At 37.2% G+C, this 26,937-nt stretch overlaps 1 protein-coding gene and 1 long non-coding RNA gene across 4 annotated transcripts; both read left to right on the forward strand.

The window, feature by feature from the left end:
* The first annotated feature begins 504 nt into the window (after positions 1 to 504).
* On the forward strand, positions 505 to 20,164 carry LOC309497474. Its single transcript, XR_014205545.1, has 3 exons — positions 505 to 777; positions 18,815 to 18,974; positions 19,869 to 20,164. It is a non-coding gene; the product is annotated as an uncharacterized lncRNA (long non-coding RNA).
* LOC309497414 (uncharacterized protein) lies at positions 785 to 14,808 on the forward strand. 3 transcript variants are annotated; one of them, XM_082167691.1, is made up of 14 exons: positions 785 to 1,344; positions 1,671 to 1,746; positions 2,281 to 2,413; positions 2,510 to 2,672; positions 5,448 to 5,640; positions 6,884 to 6,958; positions 7,222 to 7,293; positions 7,386 to 7,451; positions 7,546 to 7,611; positions 8,691 to 8,790; positions 9,224 to 9,294; positions 11,760 to 11,858; positions 12,249 to 12,293; positions 12,388 to 14,808. In XM_082167691.1, the coding sequence occupies exons 3-12, from the start codon at positions 2,296 to 2,298 to the stop codon at positions 11,772 to 11,774; spliced, it is 939 nt and encodes a 312-aa protein (XP_082023817.1). In that variant the 5' UTR covers positions 785 to 1,344; positions 1,671 to 1,746; positions 2,281 to 2,295; the 3' UTR covers positions 11,775 to 11,858; positions 12,249 to 12,293; positions 12,388 to 14,808. The 3 variants fall into 3 exon arrangements, with proteins under 3 accessions (XP_082023817.1, XP_082023816.1, XP_082023815.1); XM_082167690.1 differs by lacking the exons at positions 12,249 to 12,293; positions 12,388 to 14,808 and having other exon boundaries at positions 8,691 to 8,796; positions 11,760 to 12,099; XM_082167689.1 differs by lacking the exons at positions 11,760 to 11,858; positions 12,249 to 12,293; positions 12,388 to 14,808 and having other exon boundaries at positions 8,691 to 8,796; positions 9,224 to 9,469.
* Positions 20,165 to 26,937: the final 6,773 nt, after the last annotated feature.

The following is a 26,937-nucleotide window of genomic DNA, read 5'->3' on the forward strand; positions in this document are numbered from 1 at the left end:
GCACATGCAGCCATCTCGCTGTAGTGTTTTGTCACATGACACTGACAGCGGCAGGTTCTTTGCTGCGTGCGTCAGGAAAAAAACACAGACGTCCATAGGGAGGGTTTTATTTAAATTTTTTTAGTATCGATACTGATAAATTTAGGTATCGTGACGTTTTTAATTTCCGAGTATCGCAATTCTTTTGAAGTATCGGTACACCGTGCAACACTAGTGTGATCGGGTCCTAAGTCTGTCAGCCATCGGCGATGGACGATAGCATGGTCTATAGTCCCAACCCTAAAGAGGACACGTATATGACAATACATTTTAAAATGCTCTGGCTTTACAGCTCAGTGTTATTTCTGGCTCAGCATATTTATTATATTGAAATGTTTATGTATTTTGTACTCCATAATGATGTTATAGCGGAGATCATTTGTAGAGTAGGTAGGGCCCAAACATAAACTCAAGCCCAGGGGCCCCCTAAGACCCTGCCTGGCACACACTCATACCTGAGCCTATGTGTAAGTTCTTGTGATCAAAAAGGACCATAGGACAATTGCTCAGATGTATTTTTATATTTCAGATGATTCTTGCACACTAGCATATGTGAGGGCCATCTTTATGAGACTGGACAAGATCGAACTCTCTCTAGAGACCATTAAGTCCATTTTAACTAAAAACATGAGTTGTGATGACCCTGAAATTGAAGAGCTGACCAGGTCACTACAGACTCCAGCACAACTTGAAGAAGCTTCTGACAAGCTAAAGGACACAGCTCACAGAAAGAAAGTGGTATGTGAAAATAGGGTGTGTGTGTGTGTGTGTGTGTGTGTGTGTGTGTGTGTGTGTGTGTGTGTGTGTGTGTGTGTTTGTTTTTGTGGTTTACGAGGACTTTTGACCTGAATACGCACCAGCACTATGGGGACATTTGGGTTTATGAGGACAGAGGCCATGTCCTCATAAATCCGACAGCGTAGATGTCATTTACTACGTTCCAGAAGCTCCCTCTCAAAGTTTGGCGCCATGTCCTTACATACCACAAAACCCTGAAATTTTACCATACACAGTGTATCCCTGATTTCGAGAGTGCGCTCGCGGAGCCAGGTCTTGGTATTGCACCCGCGTCATCAAAAATTTGCATTTTTTACACAAGTGTATGCTTTGGGGCCTGTGATTGGACAGATCGGTACCGGTAGGCGGGAAATCACGAAAACAAAATGGCGCCAGTGGGCGGAGCTTCAATTGGCTTTAGTGATTGGTCAGATATGTACCGGTAGGCGGGAAATCGTGAAGACAAGATGGCGCCAGTGGGCGGAGCTTCAATCAACGCTGCTTGACTGCATACCATACTGCATACACGTGAGTTAATACAAAATACCAAGTAATTATTATAATTCTCAATAATTTATCGGTTGTGAATTAAATATGTGATGCATAGTGATCATGCAATGAAACGCATTCCTTAAATATAATATAATAAAGTATCAAAATATCTTGAAAGCATTTAACAAGTACAGACTATTATCTCATTAGCTTATAATTATAAGTATAAACACACAGTTTACTCATAGGCGTACATCATAGATGCTAATTTAAATACGTATTTAGATTTTTTTTAAGTTTATATTATAATCAACGTGTTAATCAGAGGTGTAACGTTAGTGATGCGTCACTTTAATTTCCAGTTTGGATCGGATAGAAACACCACGTGTGAAGACCTTTGAACCATTGCACCTGTTTGAAGCAACTGTTACTGGAAAGGTAAGTTATATTGCTGTTTAATCGCTTGTGGGTCAGTCTGGCTTGTTTGTGCATGTCTTGCAAGATCTTCGCTGCTCATTTTACAGTCAGAAAGCAGCTGATGGAACGGCGCTAGCATGCTAACGGCGCTAGCATAGTGATTGTCAGCAGAGAATCAGCGATGTTGTCAGTTTGAACTTGTTTTCGATTTAAATAGAATTGTAACTGCAACTTTTTGAACACATAAAATAGTCTATCCATCCTAATAATGCATTGTCATGACGTCTGTTGAAGGGGAGGGGAATGGATATATATTCTATTATATTAATACCACCCAGTACAGTATCCTGACATTTTGCTGTTAAATATAACTGCAGTTCTGCTGGGTATTAAATATATTGTTCAAGATGCCCTCTTATTACTCTTGAATGTAATAACATATACTCTGTACCAATAGAACTGTCAGTCTTAATGTTTACAGAAAACAAACTTGCTTAATAATTTGTCAAATGAAATGCAATATTTAGAATTATTGAGTGTCTTTTTCTGTGACAGCCGACACTTCAGATAATGGCTGAAGTGAAACGGCGAAGGAGAAAGCCCAAGCCTCTGGAGGAGGCCATACAGTTTTCCCTTCTTAAAAAAGACAAAGAAGGGCTTGATGGCAGATTTATCAATGATTCTAAAGGTGAGTTAAATAAGTGAGTTTGTTTCATAAAGCTGTGTCAGATACATTATATGCCATTTACAGTGAGGATTTGACTTTTTCTCTGTTGTTGTGTAGGGAGAGGTGTGTTCAGTTGCACTGAGTTTGATAAGGGAGATTTCCTGCTGGAATACAGAGGAGACCTCATAAGCAAAGAAGAATGTGAGCGGAGGCAAAGAGTATATCATGACGCCCTCAAAGTATTCTTGTTTGAATTTCGTTACGATGGAAAACTCCTCTGGTATGTACATTGATTGTATTGTATTGAATTATATTGTATTGAATGTACAGTACTGTGCAGAAGTGTTGGACACTTTATTTTCACCCTGTAAAAAGGTTTTAAGCCAGTTACTTTTATATTTTGCTGCAATGTGTCATTAGGAAATATAATTGTACATTTCCACACATTAATTGTGCCATTAATTGTTATAATCCAGTGAGATTTGTATATGCACATGGAGTCTGACAACAGCCGGTGCTCCACACGGAGATCTGATCTCACCATCATCGAGTCTGTCTGGGGTTAGGCTACATGAAGAAACTGCGGCAACATCTCTAAGATGCTTTAAGAAACCTTCCTGTAAATTTAACTGAAAAACTTTGCAAATGTACCTAGACAAAAGCCGTTTTAAACACACAGTGTGATCACACCAAATATTGATTTGATTTAGTTTTGATAAATAAAATATATTCTTGACATTATTTTTGAAAGCATCCTGACTTTACAGCCCTTTTGCACATGTGCCTAAAACTTTTCATAATACGGTAGCTTTGCAGGAAGGTTTCTTCAAGCATCTTGGAGACATTGCTGCGGTTCTTCTGGATTTAGTTTGTCTCAGTTTTTTCTGTTTCTTCATGTAATCACAGACAGACTCAATGATGGTGAGATCAGATCAGACCGGCTGTTGTCAGACTTGTTGTGATACAGAAATCTCACTGGATTATTACAGTTAATGGCAAAATAAATCTGTGTAAATGTAAACTGATATTTCCTACTGACACACTACAGCAAAATTTATTTAAATAATTGGCTTGGAACAATTGGTAACACTTTACTTGAAGGGGTGTGCATAAGACTGACATGACACCTTCATAATCATGACATGGCAGATGTCCTAAATATGAAGGAGATTTTATGCATGTTTATGACAAGTGTCATTCGCTGAATTATGACATTTTTAATGCAAATATGTTTGAGATGTCTTTGTTATGACAACTTGACATAAACCAATACATCATAACCTGTCAGTGTCTTTGTCATGACAACTTGACATTACCAAGACAACATAAATTGTCATAAATATGTCATAACCATGACACAGCAGATTAACTATCAAACTTAAGAAACCACTTAGCTTTATGGGTTAACATTACATTAAACTGTCAGGTGATTCATGACAGCCAATGTCAAAACCAACCACATGACAGTTTAATGAAATGTTAACCCATAAAGCTAAGTGGTTTCTTAAGTTTGATAATTAATCTGCTATGTCATGTTTATGACATATTTATGACAGGTTGTGTTGTTTTAGTAATGTCAAGTTGCCATAACAAAGACATCTCACACAATGTCATATTTGCATTAAAAATGTCATAACTGAGTGAATGACACTTAATGACATTTGTCAAACATGCACAAAACCTCCTTCATATTCATGACATGTGTCATGTCATGATTATGACGGTGTCATGTCAGTCTTATGCACACCCCTTCAAGTAAAGTGTTACCGAACAATTTTTTGTTTTGGGTAATAATAACATGCCTAAGACTTTTGCGCAGTAGTGTATATTTATAATTATATTCAAAATGTGCAAGTGAACATGTCAATGATTAATTAATGCATAATTTAGTGTAGTGTAATCAATCATAATTGTTGATTATTCCCTTGAAATTGTAATTGCGATTTATTAATTACGATTATCACAATTTACATTGAATGATGTTTTGAGTAGTTTGGCCATGGGACCCACATTTTCCCATTGTCATCAAGCTGCGACCCACCTTTTTAGGAATTATATAGGCCTATTATAATACATTTGTTTAAACAAAAATGATTGACACACACAAGTACTGTCCCCCTTTACTTAACATACAAATAAATTGTAAGAATATGACTAATACTGATAAATAAACAGTAGGCCTACGAGGTTAAGCTATTAAATAGCAGTCCCAAACTATTTTTTTGTTAATACAATCTTGGTGTGAGCCACCACAGTCATATAATATACAAAATAACCAGTAAGTGGCATTTTGGGGTTATGGAAACAACAGGCTACCATGCTGATACACAATACTTAACAAGAACTGTTAAAGAAACATGGAAGCTGCTCCTGATAAATAGAATTAATCATACCTGCATGCAAAACACATGACGTACCAATAACGTGATTTATTGGTATTTTACTTTAAGTTACTTCATAATTTACGACGTTGCATGGTCGTATTTCTTTTGCGCTTTAGTGAAGTGATACAGCGCACACCGGCGCATTTGCGCGTGCAATTAAAGAGTGCACGCTACGACCACAGTATAATGATGACAGGACATGAAATGTAGTTTTTCTGAGGTAAGAGATTTTTTTTTTTCGTAACAAGTTATGAAAATAACGAGAATAATGACACTGACATATAGCCTGAAAACATCTCATCTGACAGCAGATACTGAATCTGGACAAGACTGAATCGTTTTTTTTCTAATTTAAAACGTAACGACGTTGCATGCTTGTTTATTTTGCACTTTATTTAGTGAAGCGATATATACAGTGGCATCCGTAATCGTAATCACGATTAGAAATTCGATTAATTGTGCAGCCCTAATTTAGTGCACATTTTGGTATATTTTTTTTAAAATATCAGTTATGCATTATCAAAGCTCAGTAATGAGCATTAAATGATTGAACAAATAATATAATATTTGATGTTCCTAGGCTTTCAGTACTGATAATCTGTTTTTAATGTCAAAAACATTTTAACAGGAATAAAACTCCATTATTGATAGTTGAACTCTCATTTGTTTAGTGTTGATGCTGCCCGAGATGACGCTTCTCTTGGTAGACTTGTCAATGATGACCATATTAACCCAAACAGCAAGATGAAGACGATCCGTGTGGATGGAAAACCTCACCTATGCTTATTTGCTATAAGAAGCATATGTGCTGGTGAAGAGATCACATATAATTACGGTGATTCTGAGTGGCCATGGCGATGCACGGTATGTAAACCTTTACAACAAGAACTTTTATTTATTGGATTATTTCAAAGGTTCAAAATATTAAGTCAAATGTAATGGATTTTTATATTACAGTATGTCAGTTTGTGTGTAGCTTTACACCTGACCTGTTTAGATTAGATTAGAGTTAATCATAATAGAAGTAGGTAAAAAAGTAGCCTCCTCAGTTAAAATAGACTTTCAATAAGTAATTCTGCAATGGTAATTATTTGTCAAATATTTTGTTTCTTATGTGTTTTTTAAAACTTATTTCAGATAACAGCTGAAAAGAATCAGTTGAGACCCAAACAAGATAAAGCAACTCAGTTGAGACCCAAACAAGATACAGTATCCAAGAGGTTCATTTAATAATTTAGTTATTCCTTGAAGAAAAGAACAGATTTCAGTGTTTCTCAGAAACATTGTTTGCCACTGTTATCAGTCACTGAATTATGATTGTGTGCAAAAAGTGAGTCCTGATCACTCACTGTACATCTAGCACAGGCGCGGTGTCTCGTATCACTCTCTACACACACACACTTTAACTCAGGGTGCCGTCAAAATGTATCTAGTTACCAGTGTCCCAGTAAAACTAGTGTCCTCATAGACCAGGGTTCTGTCAAACTTACACAACACACTCAGTCAAAGTCAAACATCAAGAACATGTTCGTATGATGACCTCATAAAACGGTGTCCTCATAGACCAGGGTTCTGTCAAACTTACACAACACACTCAGTCAAAGTCAAACATCAAGAACATGTTCGTATGATGACCTCATAAAACGGTGTCCTCGTAGACCAGGGTTCTGTCAAACTTACACAACACACTCAGTCAAAGTCAAACATCAAGAACATGTTCGTATGATGACCTCATAAAACGGTGTCCTCATAGACCAGGGTTCTGTCAAACTTACACAACACACTCAGTCACATGTTCGTATGATGACCTCATAAAACGGTGTCCTCATAAAACAGGTGTAAAGCTACACACAACCTGACCTACTATAATGAACACACACACACATAATATTATGCATATAAAAAGCCATGAACATTGGAAATGTATTTTCAATTTTATAACTAGTATTCAATTCCTGACCTCAAGTATCCCATTTTAGAATTGGAATTGTGTTTTTTTTTTATTCCCAACTCTAAGAATGAGCAAATGTAGCAAAGATGTTTTTGAGACGTAGGCTGTTAACGTATTTAGACCAGTGTTTCAAATGTCTAATTTGATGTTTTGTAGACTCTCAGTGAGGTTGAACCCCACCCTCTTAAAGTGAACACTCATTTCCAGTCAGAAGCCATAGACGTACAGAAGGTATTGTTTTTTTCTTTCTGTAAATCAAATGGTTATGGCCATATATTCAGTTTGAACTAAATGCATGATTTCCACATTAATATTTCACCCTCTTTTAAATGTGCAAGTCACTGCTGTAACATATGAATTACTTTGCCCACTATAATTATTACAGAGTGGTTGAAAATGTGCCATCATATCTGAATTTGTTCTGGCATCATTAGCCATATTTTGCTTGAGTACCTCATTCATAATGTGAGCTTGTTTTTATTTCATGTTTTCAGTTGACAGTTGTCAGTGATCAATCAGGGTTAATGGAATCAAGGGTCTGTGCATCCACTGAAGGACTGGAACAGGTATGTCTGTGATGCTGCTTTACTTGGATAATCTCTGAATCACGTCTGTAGTAGAGTGATTAGTATCTTTTTTTCCTTTTCTTTACTTCCAGGTGACTCCTGAGAAGGACAGAATATCATTGGAAGGTCAAGACTGTGTTGAGAAGGATGTTGAGATGGTAATAAAAAGAGCATTGCATCATTTTAGAAAATAATAGTTTGTTGTAGTGCATCTTCTCCACATTAGCCTTCTTTTTTTCATTATGTTTTCAGATGCCACCTGTCAAAGAGTTAAATGAGGAGCAGAGCTTTTGTGGACCTACTGAAGGAGTCAAGGAGGTATTAACTTGTTTTAGTTAAATTATTTACACAGTGTTTCCCATTAATTGCCTTTACTCTGCTGGCCCTCCACAGTCTAATCTGTCCTGCCTCAGTTTGAACCGAAAGAACCAAAATGCATTTGACATTGTGTTCTGTGCCATTGCTTGGGCAAAGAATCTGTCAAATGAACTAAAGTCGAAAGCACCATATGGCTTAGTGCCCATATCAAATCGTGAAAGACTGAAATTTAATTAAGTAAATAGTCTATTGCACTCCCTGTTTCAAAGTGAAGAGCACACTTTGCTTGCGTGATCAGCTTGAGTTCCGGTGTTTGCATTCATTCCCTGTGAACTGAGACATGGAAGTGAACTCGATTTGTGCACGTGCCTTAAGTTTAATCTGCATTAGGGAATGAAACGGGCACCAGTTACACTCTATTTTCACATTTGCATTATATCCTACATTCTTGTGGACCGGAGGAGATGGACCAGATTGATAAATTTAACTTTAAAATGTACAAAACTTCTTCCAGGGTGCATGATTAAAGATGTGTTTGCACAGTATTATGGGATATTAAGATGCTCTAAAACGATGAGCTCTAAAACGATGAGCAAAACAATGCTGTGCAGCTTGAGGTTATGTTGTCTGAAAAGACAACTATTTGAGAACTTACAACCTACAGCACATTTACTGTTAATAAAAATATTAAATATGCTTCCCTCAAATCAGCCCTACTGTATAATACCTGAAAGCATTACTAAAATACAGGTATAGTACAGTAAGCCCTTAGTACATCTGTGTAGAAAGTACTGTATACTTAGTACTTTCACCTCAGTGTACATCTGTATACTTTAAATAAATACTTTAGTATTTATTTGTAAAAAAACTGCTTTTTTTATAAACTCTTTTCAGTAATATTAGACAATGTCTAAATAAGGATTTGTGTTACAGCATATCAACCAATACCATTTATTAAGCTCTGTGATGTAAATGTTCTTTAATGATTGCAATAATGTAGCTCATAATGTAGTTTTACATGTATGTTTTAGAATATTCCTTTTCTTTTATGATTTCACATTCACATTTTTTCTTCACAGGTCTGTAAGCATGACGTGGTCACTTCAGCAATATCAAGCATGGACAGATGTGCTGAATGTGTGGGACCTGTTGCGGCACTAAAGTGGATTGGCCTGAGATGTAAATGTTAGTATGTCTATTTTGCAGCATGACATATCTTAATTCATTTTAGTATCATTCATTTAAGATTTAAGATCAAAATTGAATAACTGTTGCAGGTGATTATCAGATTATTGGTTAGGCTAGTAGTTTTTGTTGTGGTATAGAAGTACTTAAAAAAAATATGCTTCAAGTAATGCATGGAAAGCAAAGTTACATTTGCACACACTACTCATTTTATTTTTTATTTTATTTTTGCTGATCTGAAAAATTATCCTATCCATTACCTAAAACCGTATATATGATCCAAACCTTGAGTTTTGTGATCTATTACACCACTAAAAACCATTAATAAGAATAAGGCGGTAATAGCAATTTAACATGAGATTCTATACCTAAAAGCAATACAAATGTAAACAGCTGAACATGTCCTGATACATGATTTCTCTCATAGTGTGCTCCAGTTTTTGGCACAAGTCCTGTTATTCAAAGTTTCATGAATGGACTAGAAAACAGTCATCACTGGTAAGAGAATGTTTGATTCTATTTGTTTGCTCCTCAGTTTTATGAATTAAACTTTCTATTATTGCTGTAAATTAATCATAAATATATTGACAATAGGACGTAAGTTCAGAGGAAGACGAGCAGTCAGATGAAGAATACATACCAGAGTCTGAGTCAGACAGTTCAGTTGAACTGACAACAAGACCAGCAAGATGTGATCAAGCTGAACTCCTCTCAGATATACAGGGAGCTGCATCCTCTAAGTTTAGTGAACCTCGGAGATCTGATGAAACCTCTCTTAATTTATCTGAGGACAAAGAGAAACCAATCTTAAAGGCCAGGGGAGCAGCATGTGTGTTTGAAGAGTCTGGCTTGTTTTGTCATGAGGAGCAGTTGACTGATGTTGAGATAGACAGTGAATCGGACAGGTCTGGTGAATGCCACCTTCCCAGAAAGCAAGATTCAGAGGTACGCAGGTCAACCGATGTTATGTTATCACCCCGATCACACAACAGAGAGGACAGTACTGAGAAGCTTTTGAATGCAAAAAGGGCAGCAACATTGAGAGAGGAAGGGAGAGAAAGCAGTATGGCTGAAGCAGATCAGTGTGAGCAATCAGCAAATATTTCCTGTTCAGCAAATAGTAAGAACTATTGTTACATCTGCGGGAAACCTCAGTCCAAGTTAGCGCGCCATTTGAAAACTCATATGTCTGATGTTGAAGTTGGGGGGGCTTTGTCACTCCCTGTGCACTCGAAAGAACGTAAAGCAATGCTGCAAAAACTCAGGAATAAGGGCAACTATCAGCATAACACAGACGTTTTACAGTGTGGAGAGGGGGCCCTTAAAATAAAACGGGCACCAAAAAAAGAATGTGATTCAAAGCATTTTGTGCATTGCATGTACTGCAAAGGGATGTTTGTACGGAGAGATCTATGGCGTCATTTGAAAAGATGTTCCTCAAAACCAGCGTCTGACAGTGAAAACCAAGGGAGAACCAGGGTTTTGGGTCTGGCAACTATGGCAGAGTCTTCAATCAGTCAGCAGATATCTCAAGGAGTTTGGAAACTTTTAAGTGTCATGAAGCAGGATGACATTTCTGCTGTCGTCAAAAATGACCTGAGTATTCTTCAGCTTGCACAGTCTTTCTTTAACAAACATGGACATGACCCCACCAAATTTGAGTACATTCGTCAAAAACTCAGAGAAATTGGAAGATTGTTGTTGACTTTGCGTAGAGAGTTTTCCAAATACAGTCTTGAAGAAGCTGTGAAACCTGCCAATTTTCACAGACTCATTGGAGCGGTCCAGAGGGTGTCTGGTTATGACGACGAGAGTCACTCCTACCAATGTCCAAGCCTTGCACTGAAATTGGGGCATTCTTTGAATAAGATTTGTGAAATCATTCACTGCAGAGCACTGATGTCCGAGGACAAGGAACTGATCGCGTCGACAGAGACCTTTAAAAAGCTCTACTCCTCAAAGTGGTCCGAGATGATCTCGCACAGTGCTTTAGTCACATTGAATGAGGCAAAATTTAACAAGCCATCAACACTGCCCTTCACTCAGGACGTACAGTGCCTTCATCAGTTCCTGGAAAAGACTGCGCATACGGCATTTCTGAAACTAAAAGAGACTGGGTCACCTCAAAGCTACGCAGAACTAGCCAAAGCAACGCTCACCAAAATAATAGTTTTCAATCGTAGACGTGCAGGAGAGGTCTCTAAAATGCCACTCAAAGGCTTCAAAGAAAGGGACAGCACTTCTCTCCATGATGATGTTGCCATGGGCCTGAGTAAGTTTGAACAGAAACTCTGCAGCCATTTTAGTAGAGTTGAGATCAGGGGGAAAAGGGGAAGAAAGGTTGCGGTTCTTCTCTCACCTGATATGGTTGATGCCCTGACACTGCTGGTCAGCAAGAGAAGTGAATGTGGAGTGCTGGACACTAATGAGTTCTTGTTTGCCAGACCCAACTGCCAGAGTCACTACAGAGGCCCAGACTCTCTTAGGGTATATGCAAGTGAATGTGGAGCTCAAAATCCAGAGTTTCTAAGATCAACTCATCTGCGCAAACATGTTACTACTCTCTCCCAAATCCTAAACCTGAAAAACAACGAATTGGATCAGGTCGCAGATTTCTTAGGACATGATATCCGCGTCCATCGCGACTATTACAGGCTGCCTGAAGCCACTACTCAGCTGGCTAAAATATCCAAGTTACTTCTAGCCATGGAAAAGGGCTGTCTTCCTAATATTCAAGGCAAATCGCTTGATGACATTGAGATTGAAGGTATGTCCATCCTAGTGTAGGCAGTACAGTGGATCTTTTACACTCAGGGAGATTTAAGGAAACTCTGAGTTATGTGATGTACCATGCATCCATTGAGTACACTGTAGGGTGTAGTCTAATTGTCATTTTTCACAAATTACTTTTGAGTACAGGTTAAACGTGTAGATGTTTCTCATGTTCTAAATTTCACTTCAAGATGAGATCAGTATGACGGATTCTGATGCCAGTGATCTTAATGAGAGCGAGTCTGAGGATGATGCTCCTGCTGGAGCTGCAGGTGTCTCCAGTGATGTTGGTATGTGTCAAGTTTATGAACATGTTTGTTTATTATTATTTTAACCCATAATTTTCATTAGATTATTGGCATAAATAAAATGCATAGATACAATTATACTGTATACTGTGCATATAGTGCAACTTTTCTAACAGAATATTATTGAAATTAGGGATCAGCCAATAAGTTGATCATTTTCATGTTCGCCAAAAACTGATAAATAACAGATGAACACAAGTTTTAAAAAGCAGCTGTTTAACAGGCTGAAAATATTTAATCTCTGAAGTATTATTTTGATTATGTTGTTTGAAATGTCATTAAGGTATCAGGTTTATAACCAGTTAACATTGAGTTCTGTAAGTTTAAGTTACATCTGAGTTTCCTGATCAGTATATTACTAATTTCTTGCAGATGTTCATAAGATGACCATTGAGGAGACCACTGAAGTTTTGCAAGGTACCTGAAGTTTAAATTAGAACGCGACCATCATTGTAAGTACATGAGCTCTCTTATAGTTAGAGCTTACTAACGTATTAATTATTCTGTACAGAAAATGAGAGTGAGGCAGAAATTGAAAACCCACGGAGAGGACAAAAAGTGTGCTGGTCGGATGCAGAAGTTAGCGCTGTAATGAAACATTTTAAGGCACATATAATGAAAGGGAAACTGGCCACACTGACAGAATGCCAGCAGTGTAAGACAGCAGAAGATCCAGTTTTGGCTAGGCGCAGTGCTCAGAACATCAGAGATTTTGTCAGAAACCGTGGAATTACTTTAAAAAGGAAAGCACAAAGCAAGTAAAGTTAGATCATGTGTCTTATTTGATGTTGTTCTATTTTGATTATTACTTTTGTTGTTTTTGTTATTTTCATTCTGCATTAAGAAACTTATGGCAGCAGTAGTTTGTCAAAAAGAGGCAATTCTGTCAGCATTTCCTCACCCTCATGTTGTTTCAAACATGTATGACTTTCTATCTTCAGTGGAACACAAAAGGAGATGTTTAGCAGAATGTTAGGGCCAACCTCAGCTTCAGCGGGAATAGTTAGACACGAGTGTACTGTATCAACACCTGAGCGAATAGAGATAGACACGAGTGTACTGTATCAACACCTGAGCGAATAGAGATAGACACGAGTGTACTGTATCAACACCTGAGCGAATAGAGATAGACACGAGTGTACTGTATCAACACCTGAGCGAATAGAGATAGACACGAGTGTACTGTATCAACACCTGAGCGAATAGAGATAGACACGAGTGTACTGTATCAACACCTTCTGAGCGAATAGAGATAGACACGAGTGTACTGTATCAACACCTTCTGAGCGAATAGAGATAGACACGAGTGTACTGTATTAACACCTGAGCGAATAGAGATAGACACGAGTGTACTGTATTAACACCTGAGCGAATAGAGATAGACACGAGTGTACTGTATAAACACCTTCTGAGCGAATAGAGATAGACACGAGTGTACTGTATCAACACCTTCTGAGCGAATAGAGATAGACACGAGTGTACTGTATAAACACCTGAGCGAATAGAGATAGACACGAGTGTACTGTATTAACACCTGAGCGAATAGAGATAGACACGAGTGTACTGTATCAACACCTTCTGAGCGAATAGAGATAGACACGAGTGTACTGTATCAACACCTGAGCGAATAGAGATAGACACGAGTGTACTGTATAAACACCTTCTGAGCGAATAGAGATAGACACGAGTGTACTGTATTAACACCTTCTGAGCGAATAGAGATAGACACGAGTGTACTGTATTAACACCTTCTGAGCGAATAGAGATAGACACGAGTGTACTGTATAAACACCTTCTGAGCGAATAGAGATAGACACGAGTGTACTGTATCAACACCTTCTGAGCGAATAGAGATAGACACGAGTGTACTGTATTAACACCTGAGCGAATAGAGATAGACACGAGTGTACTGTATTAACACCTGAGCGAATAGAGATAGACACGAGTGTACTGTATAAACACCTTCTGAGCGAATAGAGATAGACACGAGTGTACTGTATCAACACCTTCTGAGCGAATAGAGATAGACACGAGTGTACTGTATTAACACCTGAGCGAATAGAGATAGACACGAGTGTACTGTATTAACACCTGAGCGAATAGAGATAGACACGCGTGTACTGTATCAACACCTTCTGAGCGAATAGAGATAGACACGAGTGTACTGTATCAACACCTGAGCGAATAGAGATAGACACGAGTGTACTGTATAAACACCTTCTGAGCGAATAGAGATAGACACGAGTGTACTGTATCAACACCTGAGCGAATAGAGATAGACACGAGTGTACTGTATTAACACCTGAGCGAATAGAGATAGACACGAGTGTACTGTATTAACACCTGAGCGAATAGAGATAGACACGAGTGTACTGTATAAACACCTTCTGAGCGAATAGAGATAGACACGAGTGTACTGTATCAACACCTGAGCGAATAGAGATAGACACGAGTGTACTGTATAAACACCTTCTGAGCGAATAGAGATAGACACGAGTGTACTGTATCAACACCTGAGCGAATAGAGATAGACACGAGTGTACTGTATTAACACCTTCTGAGCGAATAGAGATAGACACGAGTGTACTGTATTAACACCTTCTGAGCGAATAGAGATAGACACGAGTGTACTGTATCAACACCTTCTGAGCGAATAGAGATAGACACGAGTGTACTGTATCAACACCTGAGCGAATAGAGATAGACACGAGTGTACTGTATAAACACCTTCTGAGCGAATAGAGATAGACACGAGTGTACTGTATAAACACCTTCTGAGCGAATAGAGATAGACACGAGTGTACTGTATTAACACCTGAGCGAATAGAGATAGACACGAGTGTACTGTATAAACACCTTCTGAGCGAATAGAGATAGACACGAGTGTACTGTATCAACACCTGAGCGAATAGAGATAGACACGAGTGTACTGTATAAACACCTTCTGAGCGAATAGAGATAGACACGAGTGTACTGTATCAACACCTGAGCGAATAGAGATAGACACGAGTGTACTGTATAAACACCTTCTGAGCGAATAGAGATAGACACGAGTGTACTGTATCAACACCTGAGCGAATAGAGATAGACACGAGTGTACTGTAAACACCTTCTGAGCGAATAGAGATAGACACGAGTGTACTGTATCAACACCTGAGCGAATAGAGATAGACACGAGTGTACTGTATAAACACCTTCTGAGCGAATAGAGATAGACACGAGTGTACTGTATTAACACCTTCTGAGCGAATAGAGATAGACACGAGTGTACTGTATCAACACCTGAGCGAATAGAGATAGACACGAGTGTACTGTATAAACACCTTCTGAGCGAATAGAGATAGACACGAGTGTACTGTATCAACACCTGAGCGAATAGAGATAGACACGAGTGTACTGTATCAACACCTGAGCGAATAGAGATAGACACGAGTGTACTGTATAAACACCTTCTGAGCGAATAGAGATATACACGAGTGTACTGTATCAACACCTGAGCGAATAGAGATAGACACGAGTGTACTGTATTAACACCTTCTGAGCGAATAGAGATAGACACGAGTGTACTGTATTAACACCTTCTGAGCGAATAGAGATAGACACGAGTGTACTGTATCAACACCTTCTGAGCGAATAGAGATAGACACGAGTGTACTGTATTAACACCTGAGCGAATAGAGATAGACACGAGTGTACTGTATTAACACCTGAGCGAATAGAGATAGACACGAGTGTACTGTATCAACACCTTCTGAGCGAATAGAGATAGACACGAGTGTACTGTATCAACACCTGAGCGAATAGAGATAGACACGAGTGTACTGTATAAACACCTTCTGAGCGAATAGAGATAGACACGAGTGTACTGTATCAACACCTTCTGAGCGAATAGAGATAGACACGAGTGTACTGTATTAACACCTTCTGAGCGAATAGAGATAGACACGAGTGTACTGTATTAACACCTTCTGAGCGAATAGAGATAGACACGAGTGTACTGTATAAACACCTTCTGAGCGAATAGAGATATACACGAGTGTACTGTATCAACACCTGAGCGAATAGAGATAGACACGAGTGTACTGTATAAACACCTGAGCGAATAGAGATAGACACGAGTGTACTGTATAAACACCTTCTGAGCGAATAGAGATAGACACGAGTGTACTGTATCAACACCTGAGCGAATAGAGATAGACACGAGTGTACTGTATTAACACCTGAGCGAATAGAGATAGACACGAGTGTACTGTATAAACACCTTCTGAGCGAATAGAGATAGACACGAGTGTACTGTATCAACACCTTCTGAGCGAATAGAGATAGACACGAGTGTACTGTATCAACACCTGAGCGAATAGAGATAGACACGAGTGTACTGTATTAACACCTGAGCGAATAGAGATAGACACGAGTGTACTGTATCAACACCTGAGCGAATAGAGATAGACACGAGTGTACTGTATTAACACCTGAGCGAATAGAGATAGACACGAGTGTACTGTATTAACACCTTCTGAGCGAATAGAGATAGACACGAGTGTACTGTATCAACACCTTCTGAGCGAATAGAGATAGACACGAGTGTACTGTATCAACACCTTCTGAGCGAATAGAGATAGACACGAGTGTACTGTATCAACACCTTCTGAGCGAATAGAGATAGACACGAGTGTACTGTATTAACACCTGAGCGAATAGAGATAGACACGAGTGTACTGTATTAACACCTTCTGAGCGAATAGAGATAGACACGAGTGTACTGTATCAACACCTGAGCGAATAGAGATAGACACGAGTGTACTGTATAAACACCTTCTGAGCGAATAGAGATAGACACGAGTGTACTGTATCAACACCTGAGCGAATAGAGATAGACACGAGTGTACTGTATAAACACCTTCTGAGCGAATAGAGATAGACACGAGTGTACTGTATTAACACCTTCTGAGCGAATAGAGATAGACACGAGTGTACTGTATTAACACCTTCTGAGCGAATAGAGATAGACACGAGTGTACTGTATAAACACCTTCTGAGCGAATAGAGATAGACACGAGTGTACTGTATAAACACCTTCTGAGCGAATAGAGATAGACACGAGTGTACTGTATTAACACCTTCTGAGCGAATAGAGATAGACACGAGTGTACTGTATCAACACCTTCTGAGCGAATAGAGATAGACACGAGTGTACTGTATCAACACCTTCTGAGCGAATAGAGATAGACACGAGTGTACTGTATTAACACCTGAGCGAATAGAGATAGACACGAGTGTACTGTATTAACACCTTCTGAGCGAATAGAGATAGACACGAGTGTACTGTATCAACACCTGAGCGAATAGAGATAGACACGAGTGTACTGTATAAACACCTTCTGAGCGAATAGAGATAGACACGAGTGTACTGTATCAACACCTGAGCGAATAGAGATAGACACGAGTGTACTGTATAAACACCTTCTGAGCGAATAGAGATAGACACGAGTGTACTGTATTAACACCTTCTGAGCGAATAGAGATAGACACGAGTGTACTGTATTAACACCTTCTGAGCGAATAGAGATAGACACGAGTGTACTGTATTAACACCTTCTGAGCGAATAGAGATAGACACGAGTGTACTGTAACTCTATTCCCGCTGAAGCTGAGGTTGGCCCTAACATTCTGCTAAACATCTCCTTTTGTGTTCCACTGAAGATAGAAAGTCATACATGTTTGAAACAACATGAGGGTGAGGAAATGCTGACAGAATTGTTATTTCTTTTGGTTAGAGTCCCTCATAAAAGTTTATCATGTGATAGCATCCATTGCATGTTCAGTAAGTTAAGCTTATACATTACAATGCCTGTTTAATAACATTGTTAAAATGTTCCTGTTTCAAAACGGGCAGTTTTGTCTGTTTTTTGGAAACGTTTTGAATGATTCCAATCTGGGAAAACTCATTGTTAAGTTGTAATTAAAGTACTTTTTAAACACTTTGGTCCCTGTAATGTTGTTAAGTTATTTTGTGTATTGTGTATTTGTGTAAGATCCTGTACTCTTTAATCACCTTAGTCTTGGTAATACACCGTGTTGTCAGGTTTGTGTGTTGTGTGTGTTCATGTACCATTAATCACACCGGTCCCTGTAATGTTGGATAGTGCAGTTGTGTATTGTGTTTAAGATCCAGTCCTCTTAAATCACCTTAGTCTTGGTAATACACTGTGTTGTCAGGTTTGTGTGTGTGTGTGGTCATGTACCAGTAAAACACATTGGTCCCTGTAATCCACTGAAATGACATATTTAGTGTATTGTAAAAAGAGTGTCCTCATAATCAGGTCGGGCCCCAAAAATCACAATTTTGTCATAGGCGGGAACATTTTAGGATGGGCGGGAATGTCCTTGTATACCACCAAAATATCATATGGTCATATTTTCTGTTCTGTTGTGTGTATAGAACATTTGAAGTCAGATTTGTGATCTGCAGATTAAAACAACATTTTTGATATTTGTATCATCACTGTAGGGCATTGGGAAAGGGGTGTCCCCATATACCACCACCAAACTTGTTTGGGCATCAGTGTCCTTCTATACCACAAAAACAAGTGTGTGTGTGTGTGTGTGTGTGTGTGTGTGTGTGTGTGTGTGTGTGTGTGTGTGTGTGTGTGTGTGTGTGTGTGTGTGTGTGTGTGTGTGTGTGTGTGTGTGTGTGTGTGTGTGTGTGTGTGTGTGTGTGCGCGCGCGCGCGGACACTCAGTCATGATCAGAGGAGTTATCAAACTCATTGTATTTGTTTGGATAAGGTGTTTGAATAAACTACAAATGCATTTGACAAATGTATTACTTGAAGAGTCAAACCTAATGAAAGGAACACTGAGAAGAAAGGAAATCACTAGGACATACTTGCCTTGTCCTATCAGATAACTATTTTTCTGCATTGATTCTCTTTACAGGTTGATTATCTGTCGCTGCTGGGAGGTAAATCTCCTGGTGACTCTGTACGAAGAATCATGAGAAAAATTGGAACAAATGCCCTTTGGGCCAATTACAGTTTGAAGGGTCGAAAGGGGAAAAGAAATTTTCAGGACCTGTCTATATATCCCATCATAATCCGTAAGTTGTTTTTAATTTTTAAGTTATTTTGTGACCCAAGACCTTTTTACTCTCAATCCTACTATGTAATTGGAGAGGGGTTAGTGTGTTTGTGTGTCTCGCCATTCCTATTAGTTTGAATTTTGTTAACTAAAACGAAAATGAAAAATGTTTGGTGACGACCTTTTTGTTGTTAATGATGACGAGACGACATCAATGTCATTAAACAAAACTGACTACATCCACATGCACAACATCATTGACAAAAAAAAAGACAAGACTAAAATGTAGTTTAAAAAAATACAACATTACATTATTGCCAAAAAAAGATAAAAGGAGACCTCCACAAGCATTTATTCTTGCGGTTACTAGATGTGAACACTTTAAATCCACCCAATTATTCATTTTTTGCTCTGTTTTACTTTATCTTTGCAATCTGGCAACCATGTGCACATTCTCTCTACACTGTGGAAGAAGCACTGATTATCATAAAACACTGGCAATCATAAAACACTGGCAAACTTATACAGGAGTAGTGATCTCCATTGAGATAACCTGCTTAAATGAATATGTCATACAGCCAATCTGTGTTTCTTCACAAGCTGCTTGTGCCGTTTGAAACCTTCTGATAAATCCCAAAAATTTGTGATCATGGTTGCCGAATAAATGCACTTACGCAACTTTGTGCCACAATACAAAGTTAGAGCATATGATGTTAGTTATTTGTGGTTAACTGTAAAGATTTTTTTTTTATTTCAGCTTAAATTGGTTGCTTACTATAGGACATTAAGAAATAAAAGGGTTGATCTTAAAATATTGAAACTACAAGGCTACAACTAATATAGTTGTCAATTACTGCTTCAGCTACATTTTCTCATTCTTGTTTTTTCCCTCTTTGCCTTTCTTTATATTTAGAGGCCTGCCACAAGATCCACCCCACGACTCTGCAAAAAACTATTGAAAATTGTGTAGCTGATACACTGAGATATGCTCCTCACAGAGTGACTCAGGTCAGTGTTAATCATTTGTTCAAAAGACAAGGATGTAAAGTATTCGCTTTTCAGCAAATTATGGGGTTTTTTTTACATAAATTTAGGTGACTTGTGTCAATTTATTTTTTATAAGCATTATATAGAAATTAGAAATTCCACTACCGTGACAACACTAACTTGACTAGATCAAAGATGAAAATATATTAGCTTTAGAGGGTAGGCATAACAACATTTTCTGGCTAAGAAAGCCATGTTCGGTGAACTCGCGAAAAAAGTAACTGACCCACTGTTTACAGTTTACAGTGTAGCTTACATGTAGCTGCAGATTTACATGATATAAAGTTGATTTTAGTGACACGGTGGTTTGAGATGGTAATGCAAATTTTCAAATAACGTCTTTTCATTTGACAAAACCAAAGAAAATACTCCTTTGTTAGAAAAATGTACATTTACTTGAATGGCCTTACCTGTTTTTAGTAGTTTGGTTCATTTATCCATCTTTTCTTTTTTTCTTTTTTTTTTTTGGTTATTTGTGTATCCCGTTGTTTATGAAAGATTAAACTTGCAAAAAAAATATATAAATCAATACATTTAATAATAGGAAAATATATGAATGTAAATTCATTATTTGTTTTTTCTGTATGCATTTATAACTATTTTGTTTTACTTTCCTTTTTATTTGTATATTTGCTTAATTGTAATGCATTCATTTGTATTTATTTCCCTATTCATTTGTACATTTATTAATTTTTTTCATGCATGAAAGACAACAGCATCTACTTTTTTAAGAAATCATAAATTATTCAGATTTTATTTCATATTATTGTCTGTGCAGGTGGATAATGGAGGACCATCCATGGATGAGAGTCAATTAATGTGTCACGAACATGCAGCAGCAGCAGCAGCAGCACCAGAGGGGAGCGGCCTGTTTGAATCTGCTGACTAAAGAACTTTTTGCGAATACAAAATGTATAAAAATGTTGAGATTGTTTTAGTTGTTTCTTGAGCAGTTTATTTTTATTATTATTATTTTTTTATCATGGTACAAATACAAATGTTTTAAAATGTTCTTGAGCAGTTTTATTATTATTATTTTTATTTTTTATTTATCCTGTTTCATGATGTGCACACTTTCATTCTGTTAAAGCTAATAAATTTAAAAATGTTACTACACAACATTTGCATGTTATTAAAGCATGAAGTTCGACTCTAAATAAAACTGTCTAGGAACATTTAACTGTATAACAATGTTAGGACATAATGTTCCAACAATGTTATCACTAAAAACGTATGTTTTTAAAGTACATTATTGTATCTTTTAGGAGAACATTCTGGAAATGTTTTAAGACTGTTGTGGTAGACAATGTTCTAAAAATATTATCACTAAACATTTTAACAAGGATATTACCAAACAGTTTTAGAATATCTTTTAGAGAACGTTATCCTTCCTCATAGGAGAACATTCTGGGAACTACAATAAAACTTACCACATAACTTTTTAAAAATGTTAGAGGATAATGTTCTAAAAATGTTATGTCTAAACATTTAAGGAATATCATCACAAAACATGTATAATGTTTTATAGAATGTTATCCTAACTTTCAAAAGAACATTCTAAGAACAAAAATAAAATGTACAACAGAAAACTGTATAAGAACGTTAGGAAATAATGTTCAAACAATATTATTACTAAACATTTTGTATAATGTTTTTATATAATGTTATTCTATCTTTTAAAAGAACATTCTAGGAACAAAAATAAAACTACCCGCTGAAAACTTTATAAGAACGTTAGAGAATAATGTTATAAGAATGTTACCACTAAACATTTTAATAATGTTTTTAAAGAATGTTATCATAACTTTTAAAAGAACATTCTAGGAACAAAAATAAAACTACCCGCTGAAAACTTTATAAGAACATTAGAGAATAATGTTATAAGAATGTTACCACTAAACATTTTAATAATGTTTTTAAAGAATGTTATCATAACTTTTAAAAGAACATTCTGGGAACAAAAATAAAACTACCCGCTGAAAACTTTATAAGAACGTTAGAGAATAATGTTATAAGAATGTTACCACTAAACATTTTAATAATGTTTTTAAAGAATGTTATCATAACTTTTAAAAGAACATTCTAGGAACAAAAATAAAACTACCCGCTGAAAACATTTATAGAACAATGCATGGTAATGTTCTCAGAACATTTTTAGAACAAAAAATTTCTAGCTGGGACATTGTTTGGGCCTTTCAATGACACCACTTTTTCCTTGTTTGCTTGCTTCAGCTTTGATGTTTCCTCCAGACGATTTGCTACTTGAGTTTGTACTTTGATGTCATACGCCGATCAGTCTGTGCAGCTCCGATGCATCTCGAACAAGCCTAGCATCTCAGTTCTCGCGCATGAGTCATGGCACTCTCGTGAATGCACGTGAAGAGTGAAGTTTTAGTCGCATATGCAAGTGATTTCCTCGCATTGTTGTGGGTTGATAAAACAAGATTTTGCGTGATGGCGCTGTGTGTTTTAGAAACTGAGTTGTTGCTGTTTGAAACTGCAGGTGTGAGTGTGGCGCTGATATCTGTCTCTTATTAGTAATCGCGCCCTGCTTCATACCACAGTCATGTTAAAAAACATGACATTCACTCATCCATGAACATTATTTCCCCATACACCTTATTAGATCCATTGGTATGATGACAAGTTCCATGATTCCACGCTCATTCACTGCATCATCAATCTACGACTTTGTTATTGTTTTGAAGAGGTTAGCGACCCTAGCGGCGAAAAAATACATAGTGTAGCTTTAAGAAATTAAACGGACAGGACAAACTACATCTTATATTACAAAAGATATCTGTGCTTAACATGCAATTGTTTTAATTAAAATTTTTAATGTGTAATTAATTAAATAAAAAAAGAGAGATAAGACAATAGAGCTACATGATTCATCTTTAAAATACTGTGATCTCGATTCAAACACCCACGTGATCTTCTTCCATTTCGTCTGTCTATCAAACCTTTGACAAAATCATATCGCAACATTCAAATCTGTCCCAGAGAGAGTTGTCATGAAACAGCTTCACAAACAGCCTTTTCAACCTCATAGTATCATTATTTCTGTGATAAGTTCAAATGATCATAGAAGTACTGGGATAAAAGTTGAAAGTTCAAATATAAACACTGATGTCTATGATAGCGATCAAAATAGAGTAAATCAGCTTTTGATAGAAACTTGGCTCTTTAAATAATGCATTTATCGATTACATTGTTTCGCCACTAGGTGGCGACAAGTGACTGTTAAAAAATGTATTTGTTATTGAATCATTTATTAAAGGGAATGTAGTACTGTATGATGCTTCTGAAATAAAAGTCAGAAAGATGTGATGAATTGTTTTTGACTCATGACTCATCTTATTCATCATGTACATAAATTTGATGTAAGCATAACATTAAATATATAATATAGCCATTGCTGCTGATATGGTGCTAAATCAAACATAAATATAGATTGTGCTGCATTTTAAAATCAGGTCACTTTGGACCTACAGATCTGAGATATTATTCTGAAATTATTTGTATCCACACAATGCAAGTCAGACCAATGTGGTGAGGCATGAGCAATAATTCATTATTTGGACAACTGTTCTTTTAAGGACACTTTTACTGCAGTATTTTTGGTGTTTGACATCAAAAAATATTTCAACCCTTTTCTGTGAAGTGTGCCGAACAATTTGTGTCTGTAGTGACAATATTCGGTTTGACGTTTGTAGTTTATACATTTTTCATAATGTTTCAAATGGACAGTCACATTTGTTCATTTTTTATCAAGCTTTTATTATTGTATTTTTATTTATTTTTTGATAAGATAAGAAATATGGGCTCTCAGATTATTCTGATTTTTTTTTTTTATGAGAATCATATATTTCCACCCATTATTATGCATGAAACTGTTATTCATATTATTATTATTTATTATATCATATATTTTGGGATGAAAAATACCTTATGTTGCAGCCTGACCAACAGTTTGTCAGGTGTAGAATGTGAAATTGCCCCAAGTTTACATGAGGATACTTGTCTTACCTGTATCTTTTTCATTTTTCTTTTCCAGCTATTTCAGCTTTGGACTTGTTCCCATCCGTTTGGCCGCTTCTCCTGCACTTGCTGTTTGGAAGTCATTGCTTGCATCTGATTCAGCAACTGTCATTCTGCATTTCTGTTTTTATTCGCTTTGCTTAAATTTTGAACCCTTAGCAATAATAAGCGTTTTCTATTAGGGTTAGAGTTGTACATTCAAGTTTGTTTTTCCTTGATTTAATGTGTTTGTGTGGATATTTGTTATGCAACAATTATTTTTCACAGTACTTCATAAATGTAAGTATGCAAAGACTCTGAATGAAAAAACTCATTAACACTGTCATATTAATTTTTATTAAATCAGTTCATCTATAACTGCACAATGGTGGATACTTCCACTATTGCCTGAATATGTGTGCACTGTGATTTAGATTATGCAACACATTAAATTGACAGTATTTAAAAGTCAAATAGAAATTATTTAATGAAAACATTTACAATGTATCATATCTTTTTATTCATTTTAAATACAGTAAAACTATCACAAATTAGGTTTAGTTGGATTATTGTAATACAGTCAGTAAAGGATCAATATTAAGGTCATGTTTTACAGAATATTGAGTATTTTCTAAACCAATCTTAAGAAACATGATTTGTTCCATATAACTTATTTTTTTATTAGTAAAACCATATCCACAAATAGCCATGTTTTCTTTATATTTTTACTATGGTTTATTTGCACTAAAACCATAGTAATGTCAAAATGCAAAAAACAATACATCCGTAAGTGGACGTCCTTGGAATGTCCCCCAGCGAACGTTATAAACTGGACCAAATGCGGACCTAAGTAGATCGCAACGTCCGGGGGACGTCCCCTTATTGCTGGGCAGTTACAGCTGTCAAATAAAATACAGATTAGGCTAATTAACCCTCTGGGGTCTGAGGTGTTTTCTGGGCCCTGGAGGTGTTCTGACAAGCTCTGACATTTGTTCTTATTTCTAATACTCTAATAAAAAACGTATTTCTTATTGCTAAAATCTGATTACACTGTATTTAGCACAAACTCTGCTACAATAATATATCAGCAGCATGTATGTAAAAGTTTGTAGATTTGAGATAATGACGTTTATGCGTGGTTTGTGAAAAAAACTAAAACAATTGTCACTGAAATAAGGCCATGAAACCCATACTGATTATTTCTTCACACGACTTTTGAAAATTCTATCACGTACTATCTCTCCCCAGCGGCGGCATCTTCCCTAAAGGCTCTGGCACTGCCCACCAAGCCAGTCAGAACTACATCTTCGCTGGTGGGCAAAGCTTATTCAGCTGCTGGTCAGGCTGCAGCCTGTCTACACACTATGTCTTTGCTGAATGAAGTTGAATTATTAGGAGATTTAGATGAGGGCGGGGGTATCGGACCTGAGGTAGTTTGTGAACACGTAGAGCCACGTACTGCAATTTTTTACCAACACACAAAGAGCACCAGAGGGTTAAAACCAATGAAAATTAAGTATAACTAGTTCCAAAAAAAATGTGTATACCAAAATATCAACCTGTCACTCACATGAAATCCAGTCTTGACTGTAAAAACAAAACAAAAAGTTATGTGCTTTTTATTTAAAACAAATATGGTAACAATATTACACATTATATTTTTGAGGAGTATTTAAAGCAACACTAAATAACATTTTTTACCTCAAAATAATGTGTCCAAAATCATATCAGTGGTTCATCGAGTCGTAACAGGGTGAAAGGCACTTCTGGATTTGCTTTGCGGCCCTATAACTGCTATAACCACACTATGCAAGTTTGCCAAACCGGGTCACGTTTCTGTAGTTCGAATGAGACATAAGAAAACTACAAATTTGACTTGCTTTACGTCAAGCGTTACAATAGTCATTATTTTGTTTTTCTTCATTTCTGATGTCGCAATACATCATACTTTCATGAAATCATGCAACTCACTCTACCTTGTCTGTGGACATCGTTCATTCCAAAGCCGGTGCTGGATAAACAGCGAGTGTGAGTGCGACAGTAGGCTGTGGTAGGCTAAATTATTTACGACAGCGGTAATGGACAATTCCGCTTCCAACCTGTAGGGCGACCGAAGAGGAGAAGTTCCTTAAGGCCATTGCACACTGAGTCCGAAATTTTCGTATGCGTTTTTTCGTGTTCGTCAGCCTTAAAATTCGTCACACACAGAAACCTTGCACACTGAGACCGATGCGTATTTATTAAACCTTTGCGGGAAAAACGCAAAAAATACGAAATGGATTCATCAAGCAGTGAGGATGATTTTGTTGCCCTCTTTCTTCTTAAAAAGAGAAAAAGAAAGAGGAAATATTGGGTCCATCCAAATTCCAATCCTGAGATTGCGCCGAGAGGAAGGCAGGGTTCCCGCGGGGTCTTAAAAAGTCTTAAAAAGTCTAAAATTCTGAACTTTAAATTTAAGGCCTTAAAATGTCTTAAAAACGGCCAGATTTTCATCCGTGGTCTTAAATTTCATTTAGTCAGGTCTAAAAAAGGTCTCGCCAACAGGCTGTTCACATATCGCATCTTTTGCGCGCTCAAGTTCGTTCAAATGTAGGCGCGCGCGCGCTCATAATTGAAGCGACGCACTCATTTTTTTCCAGGCGCAGCGAGATAAAAAAAATCTCAACTCTTCAGAATGCTGCAAACACACCGCAGGTCATGTGACAAGAACCAACCAATAAGCTTCGCCCCTTTCCGTAACAACATTGAAAGCTCACTCAACTGGAAGGATGCGGGTGCACCCAAACACTACGGGTGTTTTTCTCTTCTCCGTAAATAAATCTTGAAGCAGAGCTACAGCAAGCGTTTCTCGCCGGTGGAAATCCATTAGCCACTAAAACTTCTTTGTCATTGTGGAGAGCGCAGGGCACGGTTGC

The sequence above is a fragment of the Leuciscus leuciscus genome (genome assembly GCF_965113295.1).
Source record: "Leuciscus leuciscus genome assembly, chromosome: 4".
NCBI lineage: Eukaryota > Metazoa > Chordata > Actinopteri > Cypriniformes > Leuciscidae > Leuciscus > Leuciscus leuciscus.